Here is a 27,443-nt window from a genome sequence, read left to right on the forward strand (position 1 = left end):
TCTGATAACCGTTCATAACAATGTAAAGTTACTGCAAATGCTGATCTAAAACCTGAAAAAGCATACATTGGGAAAACCAAAATTTGGCGAAAATGCAAGTTTTTGACCAGACTAAGGGATATGTCAGTTCTCCGGTGTGGTATATATAGGGTCTGCAACTCTTCTATGTGGTGTAGTGTAGAGAATCTGTCCTGTGTAGTGTGGTATATAAAGGATCAGTCATAGATCAACCAGCGACATAGGAGATCTAACAGCCACTGAGCTTATATGTCACCGTCCTGATGTATGAGGAGGTCAGAAGGCTGGAGACGCAGCACAATCGCTCGCTCCTGTGATAAAACAAGCAGGGGAATGTGTTACCTAAGAAAGTAGCAGCTGTGAGCCCCTGCTGTGTATTCACTTGTGACTTATGCTCCCCTGCCCAGCAGATGTGCTATGATCAGACCATGTTCCTGTACGGTCACACATGGCCATTACACAGTACGGGCACATGTATAAGATTATCTCAGCACAGGAATTTTTTTTTTTTTTTTAACATCCAATGTTGGCACTTATTATTCCAAGATCTAATGATTAAAATGTCCTTTGTTCTTGGTCCAACTTTTATAGGCTTAAGGCTAAATAAACTAGTGCGGGTCTGTAATAAAAATGCAATATTTTACCAGTCTCCTCAGCCACGGCCCCTTTTCTGTATATTGCACCAAAGTGTCTAGTGAGGAGCAAAAGTCACCGATAAACGTAGCGTACGGCACCGTTCTGGCTCAATCCCAATTGTGCCCCATACAAACAGTCGTCGACTGAAGCCATATTCACGAGAGACTCGAATATCATTATATTCCAATGCTTTAATGACGTTCATACGCGGAGCATCCATCCGACCGTCATCCACAGACTCGGAATCCGGACAAATTTTGCCGTAATGGTTGATAAATAGATGAGCGGCAGCCGATTTCAGGACGCTTCAGTATTCGCTCTGACAAACTGTACAAGGTCTTTATGTTCTTCCTGAGAATCATTAATATTCCCCCAAACCATCCCAAGGCAGGGGAACATGGTTACATGAAAATAGTTAGAAATAGGTTCATAATTTATTTGGGTATTAAGGTTGTGATGTAGAAAAAAAACAAGATAAAAAGAAAAACACAATCCCCTAAAGTAAAAAAAAAAAAAAAAAAATCTAATAACAGGCAAGACATTTGTGAGAGCTGAAATGTTAGCACGGCCGTAAGATTTATTTATAAATTATATATTTTTAATATAAAAAAAATGGGATATATATAATGGCTCTGGATCTCTCTATGCAAATGTTCTGTCAGTTCAGCAGCGTGCTTTATACATAGCTTGGAAGAAAAAAAAAAAAAAAAAAGTCAAAAAAATTACACCAATTCTCATTGTTGCTTCCAATTAAAAATTACACACATCCAAAAAGAGGGAAGGTAAAGCTGGAAGGATCCATTCCACGTCTCTCCTTGATAGTCTCCAAAATATAGGTTTTTGTAGCATATTGCGACTTAACGTTAAAAAATAAAAAAACATAAGACGACAGAAGAGATTCCAGTTGCACCAGCCATCGTGGATCCCACGTGGACGCTGTGTGCTTTCTGGTCCCCCCCCAAATCCCGGGTATCACAGGGCCTCATTGCCCGTCGGGCTGCATCGGATTTGCCCTTCCTCCTTGCTATTTTCGGAGATCTGAATCCGCCGATTCCCCCAGATGACGGACGTGCAAGCAGGCCACGTCACACTTGCAGGGAACTTTTTTCTTTCTTTTTGGAAGGGAATTTCGGTGGGGGGGGGGGTAACACTTCAAGTGGCACCTGCTGCCGAAAGTCAGCACTGGACTGCATGGCCGCCCACTGGTGACCAGAACCGCTGGTGGAAGGCGACGCGTAATCCCAAAAACGAGACACTTCAGACAGGTATATGACAAAAGGGAGGATCACGGAAGGTTTTTTTCTAGTGCGGCCGCGATTGTCCGATCATTTTTAGCCGGGCTTGGTCAATGACGTCTAGCAAATTCTTAGCGTCCACGGCCAGTGCGTGCGCGGCGGTCAGCATCTGCTTCTTGTACTCTTGCTGGAGACTGGTCATGACATACTGCTGCGCCAACTTCATCTTATTAATGAGCTCCGCCAGATCCGAATTCAACAACTTCTGTGCCATTTCAATCTATTAGAAAAGGTAAAAAAAAAAAAAACCAACATTTTTTTCCCGTTTTTATTCCACAACCCTACAAAAACCACCACATTGCTTCCCCCCTCCCGGCTATTATTATAGGCACAGTATGGGGGTCTCACGCTCACCTCTCGGTGTGTACTGGCTGGAAGAACAGGAATGGTCTCGTCAACAGTCGCTAATAACGTCCTCAAGGCCAAACCGACCCCCTGCAAAGCGGAAAGACCATCTGTCGTTATTACGTCTCGTGTTACGCCGCGTTCGCGTGCCGGTCGGAGATATCCTCACCTTCACCATTGGGACGTATTCCTCGGGAGGTGCCGGCTGGATCCTACTAGACATTTCAATCACAGCTTTCACCAAACCGGTCACGTTTTCATAGACTTTGTCATTAGTGCGGTCGAGGTTCGCGGTCGGCGGAGGACTGATTTCCTGCGGCTGAATCTGGAAAGAATGAACGACGTATAAGTACGGAAAATATACTAAGCAAAAGAAAAAAAAAGGCTAAAAATGAATACACCACCTCCACACAATCAGTGACCCCTAGGTGGCGCTATGCATTAAAAAACTTGGAGTGAAGCTTCAAGGCCAAAAATATTTAATCGGCCACAATGAAGAAGACTCGCAGTAGACGACTACCCAGAGGGCTTCACCATTGGATGCCACCTTTGGTGGTGAGGGGCTCTACACTAAGCAGAGAGCATCTGCAGAAACGTGGACCTGTCTGCACAATGCCAAGTGTCTGCTGGACAGGAATGAAAGCCATCACGGCACACTGATTCACCCTTAGTATATTACACGGTGCCATCTGTAAAGTCTGGGGAAAAAAAGGACTAGTGGGTATAAGATTAAGGATGAAAAAACTAAGAATTGAATGCTGCCTTGTGGTCTTTGCTGGTTGACTGTGCTTGAAGCTGGAGAACCCCTTGGAAGTGGGGGGCTGCATTTTATCAGTTTAAGCCCCTAATTGCCGTAAAAAGGAAATTAAAGAAATTATCCGCTTTCACACTCGGGGGGGTTAAAGTTTACCCAGGTTTCCTAAAAATGATTTGCTGAAACCTGATCCATCACATTTAGGAAAAAGAGGAACAGCAATTTTGAGCTTCAGTCTTGACCCTCTTCATCAGCCCTGACCTTCACGAACATGCTTATGGCTGGATGGATGGGAATCTCACTAATTGTCCAAAAAAGAAGTATAAAAAAAAAAAAACACAACGGAAGAAGGTGGAAAGCTCTGGTGCCGACATTGCGGGCTCAGAGTTGGGGCGGCCTGTGGTTTGGGGAGCGGTCGACTCTGTGTTGGTCACTAACCACATCTGACACCAAGACTTGGAGGGTTTAATGCAAACGCGGAGGGGACCAAGTGCTCTCAAATAATAGATATGGCGGAGGAGAAAGGGGTCTCTGGAGACAAAGTGGCATTTTTTTTTTTTACTTACAATTTTAAAAACATTTTTCGAAAAATACCATATCTTCCTTCCGCCTTCTACAGAAATTCCCGACCGTGAATTATTTCACGGTGAAGAATATACAAACGACTTACGTGACCCCCAGAGACACTCATGTGACCCCCAGAGTTCACAAATCCGAGTGTCACCCCTGCCCCAAACTAACTGGCACGTGCACAGACACAAACACAACAGTGCTTACCCGCCACGGCTAGGTTCGAGCACAGCGAGGGGGACAGAGGGTTAATAAAGATTTAACCAGAGAGAAAAAAAACAAAACAAAAACAGGAAATTAATACATGTGGCAGCGGAAACCATGCAGATAACACAGAGATGGCGAGCGGGGGACTGGCCGGTAATGAGCGCGGGGGAGGGAGGGTCTCCGGATACTCGCAGCACATGCAGTAATACAGGCCATGCAACACTAAAGGTTTCTGGACCCCCTAGTAGATTAGTTGTCCTTATGGAAGAGGATCAGGGACCCCCATTTTCTCAAAAAAATAGGTGGTCAAAAACATTGAAAGGTGATAAATATCCAAAATAGGAGAATTACTGTACATTCACTGCTGAATTGTCAGGTCAACAGGTACAATTCAGAGCCAGCGCCCCCCCCCTGCCTGCAGGTTGTCTCTGGTATTGCAGCTCAGTTCTACTGAAGTGAGTGGAGGAGCTGTAATACCGCACACCACCTTTGATCAGGTGTGGCGCCGTTTCTGAAAGAAAGCCATGCACAAGAGGGAAAAAAAAAAAAAAAAAAAAAAAAAAGGAGGAGGAGGTCTGTGATCGCCCCTGATCTAGAAATCTGTAGATCCAGACCCGGGTTCGGCAGAGCACAGCACAATCAAATCATTCTCGTCCGAAGCGTTGCTGAAATTCCTCCATCACCCGACATCAAACACAGACCACCAGGTGGCCCGAATGATGGCAGTGCCCGTCATGGCGCCATATGGCAGCACTACACATGTGCTGCGACCTCCACAGCACAGCTGGCACGAGTCTGGCACCGTGGCTGGCCGGGCAGAATCCGCTCATAAACAACAGCGCTGAGTAGTCACCGGGAAAACCTTTGAAGGAATCCAGGAGCCAGAGAAGTTTCCATGGAAAATCACTGACGTCTCCGGAGTTTACAGATCTGATTTATACGCCAGAAGCGGCGAGGAGCGAGAATAATAACTCACCAGCTCCACATCCAGCACAACACCTGGGACTGGACTGCTCTACTGCACGACACAAACCACTGACAGGACGTGGTATAGGAGCCCCCAAAATTAGAATGTGGTACTCCCGCGCCCCGGGAGCCAGCGTCACCGTCCCGGCACCCCGCGTCACCATCCCGCACCCCGGGAGCCAGCGTCACCATCCCGCACCCCGGGAGCCAGCGTCACCATCCCCCACCCCGGGAGCCAGCGTCACCATCCCCCACCCCGGGAGCCAGCGTCACCATCCCGCACCCCGGGAGCCAGCGTCACCATCCCGCACCCCAGGAGCCAGCGTCACCATCCCGCACCCCGGGAGCCAGCGTCACCATCCCGCACCCCGGGAGCCAGCGTCACCATCCCGCACCCCGGGAGCCAGCGTCACTATCCCGCACCCCGGGAGCCAGCGTCACTATCCCGCACCCCCGAAGCCAGCGTCACTATCCCGCACCCCCGGAGCCAGAGTCATTATCCCGCAGCCCAGGAGCCAGCATCATTACCATGTACCCCGAGTGTCAGCGTCATTATCCTGTGCACCAAGTGTCAGCGAGGGCGCACAGTTCCTACACCACACATCAGCGCTAGGCACTTCAGGTTGCTTACACCCTCGCCTATTTTGTCGCCGCTATCAGCTGACCACTTTTCTGAGGACAGAGGCCCTGAGCTGCAGCCTCATCCTCTCCCCGCTCCTCCGCCAGCAGCTAACAAAGTGATTACACGTACAGCAGCTGGACACTTCTCACTGTGAGAAGGGAGGAGGCGCAGACATGGAGAGAGAAGATGCAGCTGCATCCCCCTCCTCCCTGCACTGTGATGGTGTACATGGCGACTGAAGGATGAGCAGCAGAACATCAGCTCACCCCACGTTTATCTTATCGGTTGGGGGGCCACAGAAGATGAAGCCCACCGGCATGTCGCCACATCACAGACACGGAGAGCTCGTCTTCTTACCTTCACTCCCTCGTTGTAGTTGTCCCCTGTGCTGTTCAGCCCGGCCAGATTACTCAGGTGACTGGGCGCTCCCGGCCGAGGGGGCTTCTTTGGTGGAGCAGAATGGTCTGAAAACAGAAGAAAAAAAAGGTGAAATCACAGATGAATATAGAGCCGAGGATTCGCACAGACGTTGAGTAAAAACAGGGAGAAATAAGAAAACAGGAGATCCCTCTTCACATGGAACGGTGGAGAACCATAACAGGGGCATATCCCCTTAAGAAATGTCAGACAAGCACGTACCACGAGGCCATGGCAAGCAGAGGCTGCACCAGTGCACTTTTTGGCACCATTTTGCAGGGAGACCTATCCTGTGGGTACAGCACACCCCCACCGTTCAGAGATCATATGTCCATTTAATCTTAATCCAAACCTGGAGATCTACAGAAACAGATGCCAAGTGAGGGCTCTCGACAGCATTGCCAATCTATTGTTATAGCCAGTCAGGCAGATGGCCTCCTTGTAACCAGACGTGCCGCCCAGATGCCCCACATCTCATGTGCTTACCTGGCTTTCCAACGGGCTGATAGATGTGCTGGGTGCCGGCCTGTAAGAGACAAGAAAACCATTTATATCTGTTCTGAGACACAGCGGAAAGAGAAACAAAGTGACACACAGAGATCACCCGGAGGTGATGAGTGATCGCTAATCCCGACGCCAGGACTGAATACTGCCAGCCCGTCACGAGTGTCTAATATCGGTGAAAATACATAGTGCAGAGTCCGGATCCCGCTCTGCCCCCCGAAGGCCACCCCGGGAGCCGGCACCTATGCCCTCCGAAGGCCCTACCCCTCGGAGCGGGCACCTATGCCCTCCGAAGGCCCTACCCCTCGGAGCGGGCGCCTAAGCCCTCTGAAGGCTCTATCCCCCAGTAGCACGCGCCTATGCCCTCCGAAAGCCCTACCCACCCGGAAGCGGGCATGTTTTCCCCCCGCAATCGGGCACCTTTGCCCTTCTAAGGACCTCTCGGGAGCGGGCACGCCTGCCCTTCGAAGGCCCTACCCTCTGGAAGCGGGCACCTTTGCCCTCCTAAAGACCTCTCGGGAGAGGGCACCCCTGCCCTTCGAAGGCCCTACCACTGGAAGTGGGCACCATTGTCCTCCGAAGGACCCCTCGGGAAGCAGGCACCCCTGCCCCTGAAGCCCCTACCCCCAGAAGCGGGCACCTTTTCCCTCCTAAGGACCTCTCGGGGGAGGGCACCCCTGCCCTTCGGGAGCGGGTGCCTCTGCCCTCGGCGGCTCAAGACCTCTGTCCTCTGAGAAGCTCACTGTACCGTCATCACAGTATACCTCTGTGAACACAAGCGGCTTGTGACACGGACGATGCGCAGACAACGACATATCAGACACTTGAGAACAGATTCCAAAAATAGCTTGAAGATAAACAACGAAATTCCGAAAAAGACATCCAGAAAATGTTAGTAAATTTTATATAAAGCAAAACAGATGACAAAATAGTATAAGACAGAATCCAAAACTCCAGGTTCCCATGAACATTCCTCATCCGCCATCATGTGACCTTATCATATCTACAAATTTTTTGTGTTCTCTGCAAACTATTTTTCATTCGCGACTTTGAAATGGAAACCAAAAAGTGAGCCCGTGATGCCCCTCCGGGGGCTTCCAACGCACCGTGAGATTGTTGGGAATTAAAAAAATTAAAAGACGCCAAGCGGGAAAGTTCTTATGGGTAAATTTAAGTCTAAAATAACAAAAAAAAAACATAAAAAAAAAAAACACCCTGGAACAAAATAACAAAAATGTTTTAAAAAACTCGTTATTCTTTATTTTAAACCCTTAAAGGGGTTGTCCAGGAGTCAGGACTCCTCATACTGATAGCTTATCCTACAGATTGGTTGGGGCAGCACATCCATCAGCTTATATCTCCATGTATGGGGGGGTGACACAGCGGCCCCCCATATTATTTAGTCGCTGCCGAGAACAGCTGGAGCAGATCGCAGCTGATCATGGAGGGTGTCGGATCACAATGGTCTCATAGTGATGAGCTATGTAACAACACACCGGCAGGGGGGTGCGTCATTCTATGAGCCATCGGCGTCCCCATAATGCGATTGAGGGGCAACGATGGGCTGCTCCGAGAGGGTCTGCTTGTCAAAGAACTCACCTGAGTGCCTGCCTGTGGCCGGGCTGCAAATGAGACCATGATTACTACTATATGCAGCATATGCTGGTATTGCTGCATATAGCACAAGAGATCAGACGGTTACAGCTTCGAGATAAGGACCATAAAAAGTATATAAAAAAAGAAAAGTTTTCAGAAGTAAGAAAAAAAAAAGTTCAAATCACCCCTCTTTCACCTATTAAATATAAAAAAAATACGTATGTGGTATCTCCACATTTATAAAAAAAAAAAAAAAAAGTCAAATCAAAATAATTCAGTAAGACGTGATCAAAACATCGTATCTATCCCAGATGCCATCAAGAAAAATGTTGGATCAGCACTTTGGATAGGACAGGTAGAATGGTGGACAGATGAGGAGATGTAGGGCAGTGCAGCACTGTGGAGAGGACGGGTAGGGAAGTACACAGGAATGAGGAGGAGATGCAGTGCAGCACTGTGGAGAGGACAGGTAGGATGGTAGACAGAAATAAGAAGGAGATGTAGGGCAGTGCAGCACTGTGGAGAGAACGGGTAGGATGGTAGACAGAAATGAGAAGGAGATGTAGGGCGTTGTCACACTGTAGAGAGGACGGGTAGGGTGGTAGACAGATGAGGAAGAGATGTAGGGCAGTGCAGCACTGTGGAGAGGACAGGTAGGGTGGTACACAGAAATGAGGAGATGTAGGGTAGTGCAGCACTGTGGAGAGGACAGGTAGGGTGGTAGACATAGATGAGGGGAAGAAGTAGGGTAGTACAGCACAGTGGAGAGGACAGGTAGGGTGGTAGGGTAGTGCAGCACTGTGGAGAGGATGGGTAGGGTAGTAGACAGAAAAAGAGATGTAGGGCAGTGCAGCACTGAGCTTATACAGTACTCTGTAGGGGATGGGCAACCAGTGCAATGACTGGCACAAAGAGGCATCAGTGTAGTGGCTGGACAGAAATACGATCCTGGCTGCCGCATTCAGGATGTATTGGGAGAGAAGAAAGTTTAGTAAGAGGAGATCACGAAGATGGAAATGACCAAATTGTGCTAAAAAAATGTGAGCATCTTTAGTATTTAAGAGGCATTTTTAGTCGCTTCTGTTTTCTTAACCTGCTGAATGCCAGGTGATAAGAGCATAAGACAGAAGATGGAATATGACTGCTGAATCGATGGTCCTTTGCAGTCGGGTATCCCAGCTGTGTAGGAGATGCATACATAAAGAAGTCTTTTCCCCTCCATTTCTGAAGCAATGAGACAGTACAAAGCGGAGACGTGGATGTGGCTCCAGCTGCCTCTTTTTCCCCCACTGGTTGACTTCCCGTCTCAGGCCCATTTTTCACCCTGTGAAGTATGGAGTGCAATCCAGGAGAAATGTTGCTTTGGCCGCAGCAGTGACAGGATCGCAGCTCTGAGGTTCTGGGACGGGAAGGAGAAGACGAGGAGGAGGAGGATGGGGAGAGGAATTCTGCTGCTGTCTTATCTAAACCTTGGATTACTCCAGCGATCCTTTCATGGGCTTCCAACCACAGGAATTCTGCGCACTCCTCACCCCGAGGACCGGGAGAGCGACTATTTCATGGGATGAGACAGGAATCCAGAGCAGAGCTAAATATTTATCTGTCACCATGCGGAGAGAGACCCCTCTGCGCCCGCCAGACGGGAGCCAAAGACCCCTCTGCGCCCGCCAGACGGGAGCCAAAGACCCCTCTGCGCCCGCCAGACGGGAGCCAAAGACCCCTCTGCGCCCGCCAGATGGGAGCCAAAGACCCATCTGCGCCCGCCAGACGGGAGCCAAAGACCCCTCTGCGCCCGCCAGACGGGAGCCAAAGACCCCTCTGCGCCCGCCAGACGGGAGCCAAAGACCCCTCTGCGCCCGCCAGACGGGAGCCAAAGACCCCTCTGCGCCCGCCAGACGGGAGCCAAAGACCCCTCTGCGCCCGCCAGACGGGAGCCAAAGACCCCTCTGCGCCCGCCAGACGGGAGCCAAAGACCCCTCTGCGCCCGCCAGACGGGAGCCAAAGACCCCTCTGCGCCCGCCAGACGGGAGCCAAAGACCCCTCTGCGCCCGCCAGACGGGAGCCAAAAACCCCTCTGCGCCCGCCTGACGGGAGCCAAAAACCCCTCTGCGCCCGCCTGACGGGAGCCAAAAACCCCTCTGCGCCCGCCTGACGGGAGCCAAAAACCCCTCTGCGCCCGCCTGACGGGAGCCAAAAACCCCTCTGCGCCCGCCTGACGGGAGCCAAAAACCCCTCTGCGCCCGCCTGACGGGAGCCAAAAACCCCTCTGCGCCCGCCTGACGGGAGAGAAAGACCCATCTGGCCCCTGGCAGATGTGAGAGAAAGACCCCTCTGCACCCGCATGACAGGAGAGAAAGACGTTTCTGCGGCCTTCAGATGAACATTGCCATCGCAGACTACAGAAACTGGGAGAGGACAGAAAGTCCTAAATGAGAACTCACAGACATAACATATCCGCTCCCAGGAAAGCTGGGTGACAAGATGGGCCCCCCATCACAGAACCCTATAGGAGCTGTCCGCCATCTTTTCCAGACTTCTGAATGATGATGCGGGCTATGTCTCCATCAACCATTTCTGACTCTCACTCTGCTTCACATATGCTATTCAGAACGCCAGAAAAGCTGGGTGGCACGCCTACTGGTTCAGTAATCCACAACGTCCAGTGGTACCAATGATGTACTCCACCAACTTTATCTCCTAGACTTGACACCCAGCTTTCCTGGAGTCTTGAACTGCACGATGACTTTGCACTATAGTGCTCCGCAGATCTTACATTGCTGCTGAAAAGTTACTAGGATTTTAGGAAAGCTGAGTTTTCCTTCTAAGTCCCACACGAGATTTGTGACCCATCTCTCTCACAACCCAGAACGGCGATGTTACTTCATTATGCATTCAACCATCTACCTCCAACCATAGGGTGAAATGGGCTTTCATTACAGCTCCCACCCATGTAGGACTCGTCACCTATCTTTCCCAGACTCCAGAACGGCACTTAACCATTCGCCTTCCACACTGCAACACATCTGCAGCTCAATGCAGACGGCCAAACCATGCACAAGTGTGACAAATATAAGCACAATTTACTGTCTAAACCGTCCTGCCGTTTGACCCCTCGTGCGTTCAGCCTCACCGCCTGTCTCATTCGAGTAAGACGATGGAGAATCGGGAGGAGAACGCAGCGCGTCATCTGCGGAGTCACAAGTACAAGGTCGTATATCATAGGAGACAAGAACCTCACACCTCCAGCAAAAAGGAAACCTACAGTCACCACCCCAGAAACCGCACAACGACCCGTGCAAAGCTCCACCTAATGCCGACACCGTGCACCCGGGTGTGCAAAAAGCACGCTGATGTAGCAGACCCGAAGAGTTTGTCTGAAGCCTTACAGGGATATATATGCTTGATCGAAAGTTCTGAAACTTTGGGATATACTTAATTGTTTATCTCTCCACCGTTACTGAGCATTCTCTGCTTGCTGTCAGTGAATGGAAACACTGATTTTCATGCAAAAACATAAAACCAGCAACAAACCCAAAGCAAGGAATGTTTACAATGAACACGAGTGCAAATCGCTCTCCTGTCCTGACTGTTCGCTACAATGTACCAGCGCGGGAACTCAGGCACTGCCTGGACTGGGAAGGATTGTAACAAAATCAGATTTTTTTTTTTTTTTTGCTTTATTATTGTTTTTTCAGTCCAGGAATGTAAGCAAGATTATTAGCACTTGACAGCCTGCAGAGATCTCGAAGAAAAAAAAAAAAGTAACAAAAGTATATTGAAAAGTTACAAAACTTTTTCATATGCATTCATTTACCCTTTTGCAAGACCCCAGGCAAAACGATGCCACAATTAACCCTTTAATTACACAAGAATGGGCGAAGACCGACCCGCTTCAAGTTACGACCTGCAGAGCCCCGTTAACCCCTTCCTGTGCTTTCCATTGTAACAAACAGCTGCAACAAAAAGAAAGGTCAACACTGTTCCCGGGAGAATGAAGAAGCGGCCACTTACCGGACACTGTATGCTGCCGTCTACGTGGTCTATGCTGCCGCGGGAAAGCCGGACGTCAGGCTTCTAAGAAAAATAAATAAAATAATGGAGAAGATAAAAATAAAAAAAAGTCAATTTAAAAGTTACACAAGAAAAAAAAAAAAAAAAAAAAAAAAAAAGTAGAAGGTATTCCACAGTTTCTGTAAAGAAATGCAGACTCGGCATTAACCCGTACCGTTCTGGCCACACAACACGTGAAGACCTGCATGGTGAGCGGAGGCGCGGTGCTCGCCTCCCTGAGCCGCTTCTCGAAAACAAACAGCAGCCAAGCTGCAGCATTAAGTCCAGTTTCCTGCGGGAGGACGGCCGATGTGAGCGCTCGTCTTGGCTGCAGCCGCAGGACTGGAAGTGAAGCCAATTACTGGATGGTTTTAGCATTGCACAAGCTGCGGAGGGAGTGTGCGATACAGGAAGAGCGGAGGAGAGAAGCGGCGGTGGCACAGACCATAAATAATCATCAGCGCCCCGGAGAGCGGACACACATCGGGGGTGATGCATGCTTCCCGAGACGTGACTCACGAGGATGAGGTGGTGCCAGGTAGGTGAACTGTGCCAACCCCAAGCCCTGGGAAAATAAATCACGTGGGCGTCACAATATCCAAGATGCGCTGCAGCGTCGGTACGACTGCCCAGGAATGCCTGCCATTTAAAGAGACACAACCTGCCGACTGCTTTCCCTCCTCCCTACACCCCGACAGGTATTTGCTAGGCTGCGATCTTTTTTTAAATGGCACCGCTATTCCAGTGCAGATTGTCAGGGCATGCTAGGAGTTGTAGTTCTACACCACCTGGCTACAGCTGATCATCGGCTTTGAGATGAGTAAAAAGCTTTGCAGCTTTGTGAGGAAGGAGGTCAAAATTCAGACACACAGACGACAAGCAGAGGTCTTGCAAAAAAAAAAAAAAGAAAAAAAAAGAAAAAAATTAGAATATTGTAGAAACTTAATTTTGACGGCCACAGAAGGACAGTGAAATGTATGGGAGCAGCAGGGCCAAGCGGAAGATTCATAAGGCACATCAGACAAATCCTCCTGGCCAAGGGGTCGCCCTCCTGGGGAGAACCAGGCAAATTGACCTGGTAAACGGAGGGGGGTCCCAGATAACCCAGCCCTCAAGGGTGAGAGGAGCAGCGTTAGCTTCTGCCCATCAGTCTCTGCACCACTGAGGGGAATCATCTGAGGAGACGGACGACCTTACACAACGGCTCATAAGGGATTCCAAAAAGAGGGGAAAAAGCGCACGGGCGGCTCAAGAGATTGCACAAATGATGGGTCCAAACATGTCAAAACATCCTGTAAGAAAAATGTGGTGCAACACAAACTGATATATAGGAAGAGCACATGATCACCGAACTATTACACAACCTGAACACGCAGGTATATTCTTGTACATAGGGGGCAGTGTTATAGCAGTTATATTATTGCACATGGGGCAGTATTATAGTAGTTATATTCTTGTACATAGGGGGTAGTATTATAGTAGTTATATTCTTGTACATAGGAGCAGTATTATAGTAGTTATATTCTTGTATATAGGGGGCAGTATTATAGTAGTTATATTCTTGTACATAGGAGGCAGTATTATAGTAGTTATATTCTTGTACATAGGAGCAATATTATAGTAGTTATATTCTTGTACATAGGAGCAGTATTATAGTAGTTATATTCTTGTACATAGGGGGTAGTATTATAGCAGTTATATTCTTGTACATAGGGGGCAGTATTATAGTAGTTATATTCTTGTACATAGGGGGCAGTATTATAGTAGTTATATTCTTGTACATAGGGGCAGTATTATAGTAGTTATATTCTTGTACATAGGGGCAGTATTATAGTAGTTATATTCTTGTACATAGAGGCAGTATTATAGTAGTTATATTCTTGTACATAGGGGCAGTATTATAGTACTTATATTCTTGTACATAGGAGCAGTATTATAGTAGTTATATTCTTGTACATAGGGGGCAGTATTATAGTAGTTATATTCTTGTACATAGGAGCAGTATTATAGTAGTTATATTCTTGTACATAGGAGCAGTATTATAGTAGTTATATTCTTGTACATAGGGGGCAGTATTATAGTAGTTATATTCTTGTACATAGGGGAAGTATTATAGTAGTTATATTCTTGTACATAGGGGCAGTATTATAGTAGTTATATTCTTGTACATAGGAGCAGTATTATAGTAGTTATATTCTTGTACATAGGAGCAGTATTATAGTAGTTATATTCTTGTACATAGGAGCTGTATTATAGTAGTTATATTCTTGTACATAGGAGCAGTATTATAGTAGTTATATTCTTGTACATAGGAGCAGTATTATAGTAGTTATATTCTTGTACATAGGGGGCAGTATTATAGTAGTTATATTGTTGTACATAGGGGGCAGTATTATAGTAGTTATATTCTTGTACATAGGGGCAGTATTATAGTAGTTATATTCTTGTACATAGGGGTAGTATTAAAGTAGTTATATTCTTGTACACAGGGGACAGTATTATAGTAGTTATATTCTTGTACATAGGGGCAGTATTATAGTAGTTATATTCTTGTACATAGGGGTAGTATTAAAGTAGTTATATTCTTGTAAACAGGGGACAGTATTATAGTAGTTATATTCTTGTACATAGGAGCAGTATTATAGTAGTTATATTCTTGTACATAGGAGCAGTATTATAGTAGTTATATTCTTGTACATAGGGGGCCGTATTAGTTATATTCTTGTACATAGGAGGCAGTATTATAGTAGTTATATTCTTGTACATAGGGGGCAGTATTATAGTAGTTATATTCTTGTACATAGAAGCAGTATTATAGTAGTTATATTCTTGTACATAGGGGTAGTATTATAGTTATATTCTTGTACATAGGAGCAGTATTATAGTAGTTATATTCTTGTACATAGGAGCAGTATTATAGTAGTTATATTCTTGTACATAGGAGCAGTATTATAGTAGTTATATTCTTGTATATAGGGGCAGTATTATAGTAGTTATATTCTTGTACATAAGAGCAGTATTATAGTAGTTATATTCTTGTACATATGTACATAGGGGGCAGTATTATAGTAGTTATATTCTTGTACATAGGGGTAGTATTAAAGTAGTTATATTCTTGTACACAGGGGACAGTATTATAGTAGTTATATTCTTGTACATAGGAGCAGTATTATAGTAGTTATATTCTTGTACATAGGGGCAGTATTATAGTAGTTATATTCTTGTACATAGGGGTAGTATTAAAGTAGTTATATTCTTGTACACAGGGGACAGTATTATAGTAGTTATATTCTTGTACATAGGGGCAGTATTATAGTAGTTATATTCTTGTACATAGGGGTAGTATTAAAGTAGTTATATTCTTGTAAACAGGGGACAGTATTATAGTAGTTATATTCTTGTACATAGGAGCAGTATTATAGTAGTTATATTCTTGTACATAGGAGCAGTATTATAGTAGTTATATTCTTGTACATAGGGGGCCGTATTAGTTATATTCTTGTACATAGGAGGCAGTATTATAGTAGTTATATTCTTGTACATAGGGGGCAGTATTATAGTAGTTATATTCTTGTACATAGAAGCAGTATTATAGTAGTTATATTCTTGTACATAGGGGTAGTATTATAGTTATATTCTTGTACATAGGAGCAGTATTATAGTAGTTATATTCTTGTACATAGGAGCAGTATTATAGTAGTTATATTCTTGTATATAGGGGCAGTATTATAGTAGTTATATTCTTGTACATAAGAGCAGTATTATAGTAGTTATATTCTTGTACATATGTACATAGGGGGCAGTATTATAGTAGTTATATTCTTGTACATAGGGGTAGTATTAAAGTAGTTATATTCTTGTACACAGGGGACAGTATTATAGTAGTTATATTCTTGTACATAGGAGCAGTATTATAGTAGTTATATTCTTGTACATAGGAGGCAGTATTATATTAGTTATATTCTTGTACATAGGAGTAGTATTATAGTAGTTATATTCTTGTACATAGGGGCAGTATTATAGTAGTTATATTCTTGTACATAGGGGTGTATTATAGTAGTTATATTCTTGTACATAGGGGTAGTATTATAGTAGTTATATTCTTGTACATAGGGGGCAGTATTAGTTATATTCTTGTACATAGGAGGCAGTATTATAGTAGTTATATTCTTGTACATAGGGGGCAGTATTATAGTAGTTATATTCTTGTACATAGGGGGCAGTATTATAGTAGTTATATTCTTGTACATAGAAGCAGTATTATAGTAGTTATATTCTTGTACATAGGGGTAGTATTATAGTAGTTATATTCTTGTATATAGGGGCAGTATTATAGTAGTTATATTCTTGTACATAGGGGCAGTATTATAGTAGTTATAGTCTTGTACATAGGAGCAGAATTATAGTAGTTATATTTTTGTACATAGGGGGGCAGTATTACACTAGTTTTACTCTTGTACATAGGGGGCAGTATTGTAGCAGTTGTATTCTTGTACAGTTGTGGCCAAAAGTATTGCCACCCCTGCAATTCTGTCAGATAATACTCAGTTTCTTCCTGAAAATGATTGCAAACACATTCTTTGGTATTATCTTCATTTAATTTGTCTTAAATGAAAAAACACAAAAGAGAATGAAGCAAAAGATTGATCATTTTACACAAAACTCCAAAAATGGGCCAGACAAAAGTATTGGCACCCTCAGCCTAATACTTGGTTGCACGACCTTTAGCCAAAATAACTGCGACCAACTGCTTCCGGTAACCATCAATGAGTTTCTTACAATGCTCTGCTGGAATTTTAGACCATTCTTCTTTGGCAAACTGCTCCAGGTCCCTGATATTTGAAGGGTGCCTTCTCCAAACTGCCATTTTTAGATCTCTCCACAGGTGTTCTATGGGATTCAGGTCTGGACTCATTGCTGGCCACCTTAGAAGTCTCCAGTGCTTTCTCTCAAACCATTTTCTAGTGTTTTTTTTTTTAAGTGTGTTTTGGGTCATTGTCCTGCTGGAAGACCCATGACCTCTGAGGGAAGCCCAGCTTTCTCACACTGGGCCCTACATTATGCTGCAAAATTTGTTGGTAGTCTTCTGACTTCATAATGCCATGCACAAAGTCAAGCAGTCCAGTGCCAGAGGCAGCAAAGCAACCCCAAAACATCAGGGAACCTCCACCATGTTTGACTGCAGGGACCGTGTTCTTTTCTTTGAATGCCTCTTTTTTTCTCCTGTAAACTCTATGTTGATGCCTTTGCCCAAAAAGCTCTACTTTTGTCTCATCTGACCTGAGAACATTCTTCCAAAACGTTTTAGGCTTTTTCAGGTAAGTTTTGGCAAGCTCAAAGCCTGGCTTTTTTTATGTATCGGGGTAAGAAGTGGGGTCTTCCTGGGTCTCCTACCATACAGTCCCTTTTCATTCAGACACCGACGGATAGTACGGGTTGACACTGTTGTACTCTCGGACTGCAGGGCAGCGTGAACTTGTTTGGATGTTAGTCGAGGTTCTTTATCCAACATCCGCACAATCTTGCGTTGAAATCTCTTGTGAATTTTTCTTTTCCGTCCACATCTAGGGAGGTTAGCCACAGTGCCATGGGCTTTAAACTTCTTGATGACACTGCGCATGGTAGACACAGTAACATTCAGGTCTTTGGAGATGGACTTGTAGCCTTGAGATTGCTCATGCTTCCTCACAATTTGGTTTCTCAAGTCCTCAAGACAGTTCTTTGGTCTTCTTTCGTTTCTCCATGCTCAATGTGGTACACACAAGGACACAGGACAGAGGTTGAGTCAACTTTAATCCATGTCAACTGGCTGCAAGTGTGATTTAGTTATTGCCAACACCTGTTAGGTGCCACAGGTAAGTTACAGGTGCTGCTAATTACACAAATTAGAGAAGCATCACATGATTTTTCGAACAGTGCCAATACTTTTGTCCACCCTCTTTTTTTTGTTTGGTGTGGAATTCTATCCAATTTGGCTTTAGGAAAATTCTTTTTGTGTTTTTTCATTTAAGACAAATTAAATGAAGATAATAATAATAACAAAGAATTTGTGTTTGCAATCATTTTCAGGAAGAAACTGAGTATTATCTGACAGAATTGCAGGGGTGTCAATACTTTTGGCCACAACTGTACATAGGGGGCAGTATTACAGTTGTGTACAATGAACAGCACTTCTAATTACCAGGAAACGCTCTTCTTTCTCCAGCCAGCGCTGGTCTTCTTCCATCTCCTGCTGTTGTCTTATTAGATGTTCCTCCATTAAATGTGTAGGTAGGACCTGCCCCAAACATCTCATGTCCAAGGGTCCTGAATCCTGTGTACACAAACAGCCATTACCATACTACACAATACACTAACTACCAAATCACCCTTTAACCAAATTACTAATTTGACCGATGTTTCTTTTGTCATTCTCATGTACAGCACCATGGAATCAATGGGGCTATATAAAATAATAATAATAATAATAATAATAATAATAATAATAATAATAATAATAATAATAATACATGGTCGCTCACCTCCATATTCGCCTGCCACATGTTAACATCTTGCGTCCGATGGTTCCAGGAATCGTGATGGTCTAAGACTGTGGCCTGGCCGGGGTAAATGTTTCCAGCCATAGAGGGGATTCTGTGGGTGACCGGATACCCAGACACCTATGGAGGCAGGAAATCATATAGACAGTCATTACACCAGTCGTACCAAACCCGTAGCTCTCTAGATGTCGTAAAGCTACAACTCCCAGCATGCCCGGACCACTGTATGCTGGGAGTTGTAGCTTTGCAGTAGCGGATGACTATTGCAGCAGGATGTATAGATGCCGTGCTGCGATATGGGAGAGACGTGTACTACCAAATACGAGGCCAGGGAGCTGCTGGAGGACCAGTGGCTGCAGCTTTGACTGTGACTGGAGCATAAGACACTCATACTATATTTTTTTTTTTACTATCTGTCCAGCATGACATGGCTGAACGTATCCTGCAGTTTTGTGCCCCCCTTACATAATCGAGCAGTACCCCTCCCTGCACAGATGCTCCTCTTGTGTTACACGCGTGTTGCGGCTCGCCCACACTGCCGAAAGGGTCGATCCCACATACCTCTGTGTATGCTGCAATCCCCATTCCCATAAGTAAAGATTTCCAGACTGACATAAAATGACGCACGCGGAGCAGGAAAGTACACGTAATCAGGGGACAATGAGGCTGTAAGTGCATGCTGGGAGTTGTAGTAGCACTTCGTTAATGTTGCCTAATTACGTGAAACGCTCCCTGTATAGGTGGAGTGGATCTGGATACAGGGGGGGGAAACGAGACCACTAGTGTCTGTATTTATATAAAACAACACCATACGGAACCAAATATATATCCCAATAGAGTCGCCCACTTTGTAGTGTCGACTCAATGGGAATGGAAAGTGGACACTCCAGCATAACATATTACACAGAGAGAAATAGAGTACAAGTCCAATATCATGAAAAATGACAAGATTTATTAAACGTGTAGTACTAACAAATTACATACATATATGACAAAAATGCAGGATCAGATAATGTCTGCTGCTATTAGTCCTACAGATTTCAATATAAAGTGCTAAGTGCTTATGATGGATATGGGCCATACATTAGGATTAAAGAAGTATAGAGAGATCTTAACAGGTGTGCATCCTGATAAAACTCCCACTATCCCATGCAATAGTGCTTACCCATATTGAACTCCACCAGGACAATAGGCAGCGCCGCCACCGACACGCGTTTCGCCTCTCTCTCAAGGTGCCGTCACCTTGAGAAAGATATGGGTTAGCACTATTGCATGGGATAGTGGGAGTTTTATCAGGATGCGCACCTATTAGGATCTCTCTATTGAAATCTGTAGGACTAATAGCAGCGGACATTATCTGATCCTTCATTTTTGTCATATATGTATGTAATTTGTCAGTACTACATTTTTAATAAATAATGTCATTTTTCATGATATTGGACTTGTACTCTATTTCTCTCTGTGTAATAGTGTCTGTATTTAATTGCATCTTAGGTGTCACATCTCTACAAAACCACAAAATACGGTGACACAGGAGATGACACATCATTATCTCACGGGGTTCGAGGCCATGTCAGCTGTAAATACTCCTCATGGGGAAGGGGAAAAGCTCCCGAGGACAAGAAGAGGTCAGTGAGGTATCTGCGCATTGTCCACCATGTCCGATAATCTGGGGTTTCGTGAGGCTCGAAAAATTTTTTTTACTCCCCTAAAAACAGCGCCAATTAAGTTTTGCCTTGGTGGTCCCTTCATTTTCAGGATTAGTGGTGCTCCCATCAATCATTAAAGGGTTATTCCCCAAATATGAAAATTATCTCCTATCCTCAGAATAGAGGATAACCTACTGATTGCTGGGGTTCTAACCAATGGGACCCCAGCAATCCTAAGAATGGGGTTCTGGGACCCGGACCTCGCAGCCCTGTCCAGAATTAAACGGAGGGTGCATAGGCTTGATCTTCGCACCATTCATTGCCTATGGGACTGCCGAGTACAGCGCTCACTTGTCACCGTCAGCCCCATAGACAATGGCTAGAGAGGAGAGGGAGCCTGTACATCCCTCGGGGGGTCCCAATGATCGGTAACAGGAGATAACAATCATAAAATATCCCAGCTATTTGCGTGACTTACTGGAAAGGAAACGCGACATGCATTATGCCCTACCTGGTAGTGGTTTGGCTGCACCATGTGCTGGGGGCTTGGGAAGAAACCTTCGCTGGACCTCGGGCTCGGATATCCGGGTCTGCTGGGCTGCAGTGCAAAAACAGACAATGATATAGCAGAGCTCGTGCTGCAACCTGACACGGGCTGCCGGCGTGTGTGTGTGGGGGGGGGGGGGGTGCATCAGATCGGCAGCTGTCCCCCATTGTGAGGGTGCTGGGACAGGTGCACGGAATACAGCGACGACCCTTATCCTCTCGTGTCAATACACAGCTCAGCCTCCCTCCCCCATCCTGACCGAGACCCCCACAAATAAAGAGCTGAAGTGTTAATTGGCCCTTTACAATAACACGGGACACAGCTGCATAAATGATGGGCAATTGCATATTGACAATTGCTCTGCAGAAAAGTGAGTTTTCCATTAAGGAGCAAAACAAATGACTGCAGATTATTACTCCGGCCGCCGCTACTTCCCTCATACAACGATCTGCAGAGCTTAAAGGGGTCGTCCATTACTTAGAGTACGGTTTCATTTACGAAGGAGTTGTCCATGTAATATACAAACCGCATATATTCCCCTTCTGGACCAATGCCGTTTCAACGATATCAGCGACTTATGTCAAATGACCGCTGCAGCTAATCAGGAGCAGCAGTGTCAATCCAGGCTGGAATTGAATATATTGCTTTTATTTTACATAAGGAACAGTTTCTTTTATTAACAGGTTGTAAAAGAAGCGCCTTAAAGGGGTCGTGCGGCTAAAACGAGTCATTTATCCCATAGGATAGGTCATCGGAGGGGGTCTGAGCGCTAAATTGGGTCATTTTCATCCCCGTCAGAGTGCGCATGTGTGACCGTCGTGCCATTAATTCCTTAGGCCTCTTTCACACTTCAGTTTTTTGCATCAGTTATAATCCGCCAAAAAGGCGGACAAGCGGATCCGTTCTCAACTGATGTGAACGGATGGCACAGGATCCGTTTTTAGACGGATCCTGAAAATGAAGAGAGAGAGAGAGAGGAATAGAGAGAGAGAGAGAGGAAGAGAGAGGAAGAGAGAGAGAGAGAGAGGAAGAGAGAGAGAGAGAGAGAGAGGAAGAGAGAGAGAGAGAGAGAGAGGAAGAGAGAGAGAGAGAGAGAGAGAGAGAGAGAGAGAGAGAGGAAGAGAGAGAGAGAGAGAATTTTTTTTTTTTTTTTGTCCGGCACCCAGAAAGAAATTCGGGTTAAATCAGTGTTTGCAGGATCCGCCAGAGAAAAAAACGTTACAAGCTCCGTTTTGAAATTTTTGAGTATGGTGACGGACAGCAACTTTTGGCGGATCCTCACAAAAAACGGATGCAACGGACAGCAATCCGTCACAATCCGCCATTAATGGAAGTCAATGGGAAAAAAAAGGATCCTCAAAAAAAATTTGAGGATCCGTTTTTTTTCAAAACCTGGCGGATTGTGACTGATTGTAAAAAACGGAAGTGTGAAAGAGGCCTTAAGGGTCTGCTGAGTTCTGCGCTCGGCTTTCTTTGGCAGCCCCGTAGAGAAGCGTCCGACCTGCCATGTCGTCATCTTGTAGCAGGGGGATAACATTTCCCCCAATCTGCCGATTGATATGAATCTCAGTGGTGGGATGGCCACCAATCCTCTTTTTTCCACTTGTTTTAACCCCTTTAATAGGGTATTTGAAAATGAGTAGAGTCCAGATGGAACAACCCCTTTACCTATGCACTTGTTTCGATTCACTGACAGCAAACAGTTCTTGAAAACCGGGAAGTCGATGCAGTTTTCTAATAGTTGGAAAACTTCTCAATACACGGTGATTTGTACTGTAAGTCTATAATTAAAGGGATTGTCCAGTCCAGAATCCTAGTGGCATATGCCTTTAATACTGGGTCAGCAGAGGGAGTTCCTCTGTTCAGGGTCCTGCTGTCTTGCTCAGAATAGAGACCACTTATAAAGAGCATCTCTCTCTGGAGGACCTGTCTTTCATTGATATGAATGGGCAGAGTGTAATTCTTCCTCTTCCCTCTGGAGGCGCTGCAGGGAAACCAAACACGCTGAATAACCGAAAAAAATAACAGAGAGAATGTCTTCTATTTAACATAAAACTGTAACGCCCTCGCTGTTTTTCCTGCGGCCACGGAGTAGTCTCTGCTCGGCTGCTTCCTGAGAGGAAACTCTGCAGCCGATAGAAAAACTATGAATAAACTACGACGGAAAAAAAGAAAAAAAAAAAAATGTCTGTCAAGTCATAAAGAGACACGGAGCAGTCAAAAGGATGTTTGACATCTTAGAGCCGTTCGCTTTGAATATACATATATTTTTGTTTCTATTCACTGACAGCAAGCAAAAATATTGACTATCAAAGGACGAATAATACACGAGCTGCAGAAAATACAACAGATGAAAACAAAGCATTTATTTCAGCGCTTTTCCAATGTATTCTCTATATAAATCTATTTTTTTGTAACATCTCTGCTTGCTGTCACTGAAAAAGAACCTTGATGTGACTGACACACAGGCGCCTGGCTATAGTATCTGTGTGGTAATAGGCTGCCCCCCGGGGGTCTATTCCAGGAGTTTAACTAAAGAATGAAGGTTCCTGCCGAACGACAGCAAGCAGAGATCCGGAAAACGAGGCATTGTGACATATGAAACACTGACGCCTAACAAGCCCATATATGAAGACCGTACTATGTGTACCCCAATAACGGACTGACCTTTGGAGGAGCCTCATCGGAGCCCCCCGAATCCCACGACACGGTCACCTGCCGCCTGGACTCCATCCTCATCCGCTCTTCTTGCTGCAGTTTTTCTTCTTCTAGTATCGTACTGAAAAATAAGAAGATGAGGTCGGTGGATGGCGGCGGCGGCGGCAGCGAGAGGCTCCGGAGGACGTGTGGCATGGGGAATGTCAGCTGTCAGTGCTCTCGGCACAGCGCAGAGGAAGCCCCCTCCCCCACTGATTTACGCTCCGGTATCTGAGCCGTCGCCGAGTCCGCACGATCGTGTGTGTGCGAGACAAGAATATTACCACCACCGCAACCACGACAGAGATAAACATCCTATATGAAGGAAGCATAGGGCTATAGTGGGCACAGCCCGCCGGGGAAAGCAGGGGAGAGAGAGGTACCGGGGGCAACCGAGGACAAAGAGGGGGCGTCAGGGGGGGCAACCGAGGACAAAGAGGGGGCATCAGGGGGGGCAACCGAGTACAAAGAGGGGGCGTCAGGGGGGGCAACCGAGGACAAAGAGGGGGCGCCAGGGGACAACAGAGAACAAAGTGAGGGCTCTGGGGACAGAGGACAAACAGGTGGCACGGTGGGGCAGCAGGGGAGAAAGAGAATGCTGAGGGGCAGTAGGGGAGAAAGAGGATTTCGGGAGGCAGCAGGTGATAAAGAGAGGACGCCGGGGGACAGCAGGGTAGAAAGAGAGGATACCGTGGGGAAGCAGGGGAGAAAAAGGATAACGTGGGGCAGCATGGGAGAAAGAGGATGTCGGGGGACAGCAGCAGCAGGGGAGAAAGAGGATTACCGTGGGGCAGCAAAGGAGAAAGAAAGGATTACCGTGGGGCAGCAGGGGAGAAAGAGGATTACCGTGGGGCAGCAGGGGAGAAAGAGGGCGCCGGGGGACAGCAGGGTAGAAAGAGCGGATACCGTGGGGCAGCAGGGGATAAAGAGAGGATACCGTGGGGCAGCAGGGGAGAAAGAGGATATTGTCGGGCAGCAGGGGGAGAAAAGAGGACCAAAGAGAGGAACTAGGTAAAGCAGAGAAGAAAAAAGGATGCAAAATGCAACAGAGAAAAAAAGGATGCTAGGGACAGCAGAGAAGAGCAGACATGGAGGCAGAAGGGTAGATTAGAGGAATCAGGTTGAAAATGCAGCAGGTGCGACTAGACATGTGGGGGAAGCAGAGAAGAGCAGGTGTGAGGCACAGCGGAGTTGGGTGCTGCTGAGCAGAGAAGGCATCAGATGCCGGAGAGGATGCCAGCATAGCAGCGGTAGATGCACAGAAGAGCAGAAGTGATGGTGCGAGGGAAGGCAGAGGATAAATCATCCGTTACGGAGCAGTTTTTCTTGTCAATTGTAAAGTCATGAAAAGGCAAATATCACCCTTCAGGCCCAGCAGAGGGACCGGCACTGCGCTTACATCTGTGATATCTCCGGCCGTACACACCATAAACTACATAAGACCCAAGAGACGGAGCAAATTCCACTCTGCTACATCTGCCCTCGACCAGTGCACAGACAGCAGTAAGCCGCATCCATGACTTACCCGGGCCGTGCAGAGAAGCTAATGTGACAGTCTGTAGCCCATCTCCGGCCCGCGGCGGCTGCCTCCCCACTCTGCTATGTGGATTGTTAATGTTGGACGGCAGCCATCAGTCCCTGCGCTCTAAAAGTCTGGAATCTCTCCGGTGACTTGAAAAGCTCCGGCGCGCTCTGTCAGGGCCACCAAACCCCTGATGTGTCCCCGCCTTGCCCTGCCCTCCTGAGCCCCCTTTACATGATGACACTATCTGCGGCCGGCTCTAAACCCCCCTCCCGACATGTGAATCACATTTTCCCATATTACTCATGCAGGGAAGAGATGGCGGCAATTTACTTCCCTCGTAGAAATGCTTCTATGTTGTCACTCGCATGTGAGGAGAGACATCCATCCTGCGAGCAAAAGCACGGAAACGCAGCGGCCGCGCTGCAGGAATAACACTGAAAGCTTTCTATTACGGGGCTCGAATATGGTTCCCCTGCACTGATACATTGTAACAAACTGTCAGGACATGATAGAGACATGTGCCGCTGTCAGGTTTTGCTCAGAGGAACAAACCCTCAGCTGTGATAAGCGCCCGGATCTAAACAGGTTTTTTCCTCCAGTTTCTGGATGTCACTGTGTTTCCATTCACTGACAGCAAACAGATCTATGTAGCGGCGAGGAGGAGAGGGCGATTAATATACAGCTGAACTATCAGGGATTCTGGACCACTGGACGCCCACAGAGGAGTCGGGGACGTCTCCTTATAAGGGCAGAGAAGTTTTTGAAAACTTTTCAGAAGTATCAACGGAGGAGGGAACAGATGAGAGTTGTCCGAGCGCAGCCGCCCCTCCTCCACACAATATAAATAGCCGGGGGACCCCCGATCCATGGGAGAGCGCTGGCCTCTCGTCTCCAGCTGCTGAATAATTTCCCCCGTCACAGGGACGCGGGGCCAAGGAGTCACGTCGCGACATTTTCCCAAACGCAATATTTTTAGCTACAAACAAGACTCGTTTCATGGCGGTTTCTTGGCCAAAAAATGAAGGAGAGTAAAAGTCACCGAAAGCGAAGTGAAGGTCCTGATAACACATTCATCTATACATGGGGTGCTCGCTACTGAATACCGCCATACAGTCAGTCGTCATAGCCCCCACACAGTGCTCAGATCAGCCATATGGGCCGAGAAGCAGGCACTCCATGCACAGATGGTCTGCTAAGCTCCTGATTCTACATCAAAGCCAAATCAGAAGAAGGAAAGCTGCAGTGTAAAGCAGGGTGCAGCATCTGATAAGACAGGAAGCAGATTTTAAACTACTTTAGGCTATAATGGACAATGGAGCTGAACTAGAGTCATAGCTGTGTACATACAGAAGAGAGCATAGGACAACACCGCTATCCTCTGACGAGACAGGAGGAGGATTTCAGACCACAGCAGACTCCAACAGACAGTGTAACAGAGCTGGAGTCACTGCTCAGAGCTGTGAACTGAAGGGGCAGAGCTAGAAAGCAGACATAAAAAACAAGACCGAGGGACAAAAACATATTGTAAGGTACCAGGCTCCCCCCCTCAATAATGAAACCACTGCCCACTCTAGAACTCCCAAAAATGACCAGTTAATGACTGAAGGGAGGACGTGGGAGACGCCGCAGCCCTGTATGGAGCACGTAACTATAAACACAATCTCAGCCGCTTCCTATGAAATTTGAGTGGTGGACGGAGCGTCTCCCAAGTGTATATCCGTGACCTCCGCTGAGGGCGATAATTAGCGGTAAACAGAACAAGTGGATCTTCAGGAGGAGGAGTCCTGTCGATATCATACAAGAGGCCTCATTCATGGAAGGACGAGGAGAGCACAGGACGCTCGATGATCCCAGAAAAACAGCAAGCGAAGATGCCGCAGTCACGTGTTACGGGTCTCACGAGACGCCCTGGAATTATTAAATGTGACCCCCAATGTAGCATGTGCATGCTATATACTTGGGGTCTGGTGGTGCTGGGAGGTCCCCCTGTATAAAACACACACGATGGGACATTAACCTATAAAGCTTTCCCACTACAAGACGTACTACAGTGTAGGTGGCAGCAGTATTACACAGCCAGCACCTGCCACTAACAGCCGCAATCAGAGCTAGCACTGATCGCTGCTGTTTAACCACTTAAATGATGCTGTCAATTAATGATGGCGCCATTTAATTTTGCCCCAGTCATCCGTTATGGTGTGCATCAGCCCTGAGCGACATGATTGTAGCTGTCAATGGCAGCCGGGGGTCTGATGAAAGTCCCTGTCGTAGCCATATTGTGTTCCTGTGAGCCCCAGCCACAGGACAAGCTTCACAGGAGACCATCATTCTCCCTATACACTGCAATACTGGGGTATAATAGCATGTAGAGCAAGTAATCAATCGGAAGTCGGGGGACTGAAAAATAAAATGTTAAAAAAAAAAAAAAAAAAAAAAAAAAAAGTTTTGAACCAGAAAGTAAAATCTCAATCAAATGAATTTTAGTAAAACAAAAAAATAGCCAACC

General features: G+C 46.3%; 1 protein-coding gene across 13 annotated transcripts in view; it reads right to left on the reverse strand.

The window, feature by feature from the left end:
• Positions 1-827: 827 nt before the first annotated feature.
• The window catches only part of PTK2 (protein tyrosine kinase 2), a 171,714-nt gene continuing 145,098 nt past the window's right edge, over positions 828-27,443 (reverse strand). For all 13 annotated transcript variants that reach the window (XM_073590408.1, XM_073590405.1, XM_073590407.1 and 10 more), the window contains 10 exons: positions 23,383-23,494; positions 20,680-20,766; positions 18,502-18,639; positions 18,162-18,293; positions 11,942-12,004; positions 6,317-6,356; positions 5,771-5,877; positions 2,464-2,619; positions 2,304-2,384; positions 828-2,169 (listed from right to left, as the gene is read on the reverse strand). In XM_073590408.1, coding sequence (XP_073446509.1) covers positions 1,957-2,169; positions 2,304-2,384; positions 2,464-2,619; positions 5,771-5,877; positions 6,317-6,356; positions 11,942-12,004; positions 18,162-18,293; positions 18,502-18,639; positions 20,680-20,766; positions 23,383-23,494 — 1,129 coding nt within the window. In that variant the 3' untranslated portion in view covers positions 828-1,956. The remainder of the gene's footprint in view (positions 2,170-2,303; positions 2,385-2,463; positions 2,620-5,770; positions 5,878-6,316; positions 6,357-11,941; positions 12,005-18,161; positions 18,294-18,501; positions 18,640-20,679; positions 20,767-23,382; positions 23,495-27,443) is intronic.

The sequence above is a fragment of the Dendrobates tinctorius genome, unplaced genomic scaffold, assembly GCF_039654945.1.
Source record: "Dendrobates tinctorius isolate UK_male_01 unplaced genomic scaffold, ASM3965494v1 ptg000116l, whole genome shotgun sequence".
NCBI lineage: Eukaryota > Metazoa > Chordata > Amphibia > Anura > Dendrobatidae > Dendrobates > Dendrobates tinctorius.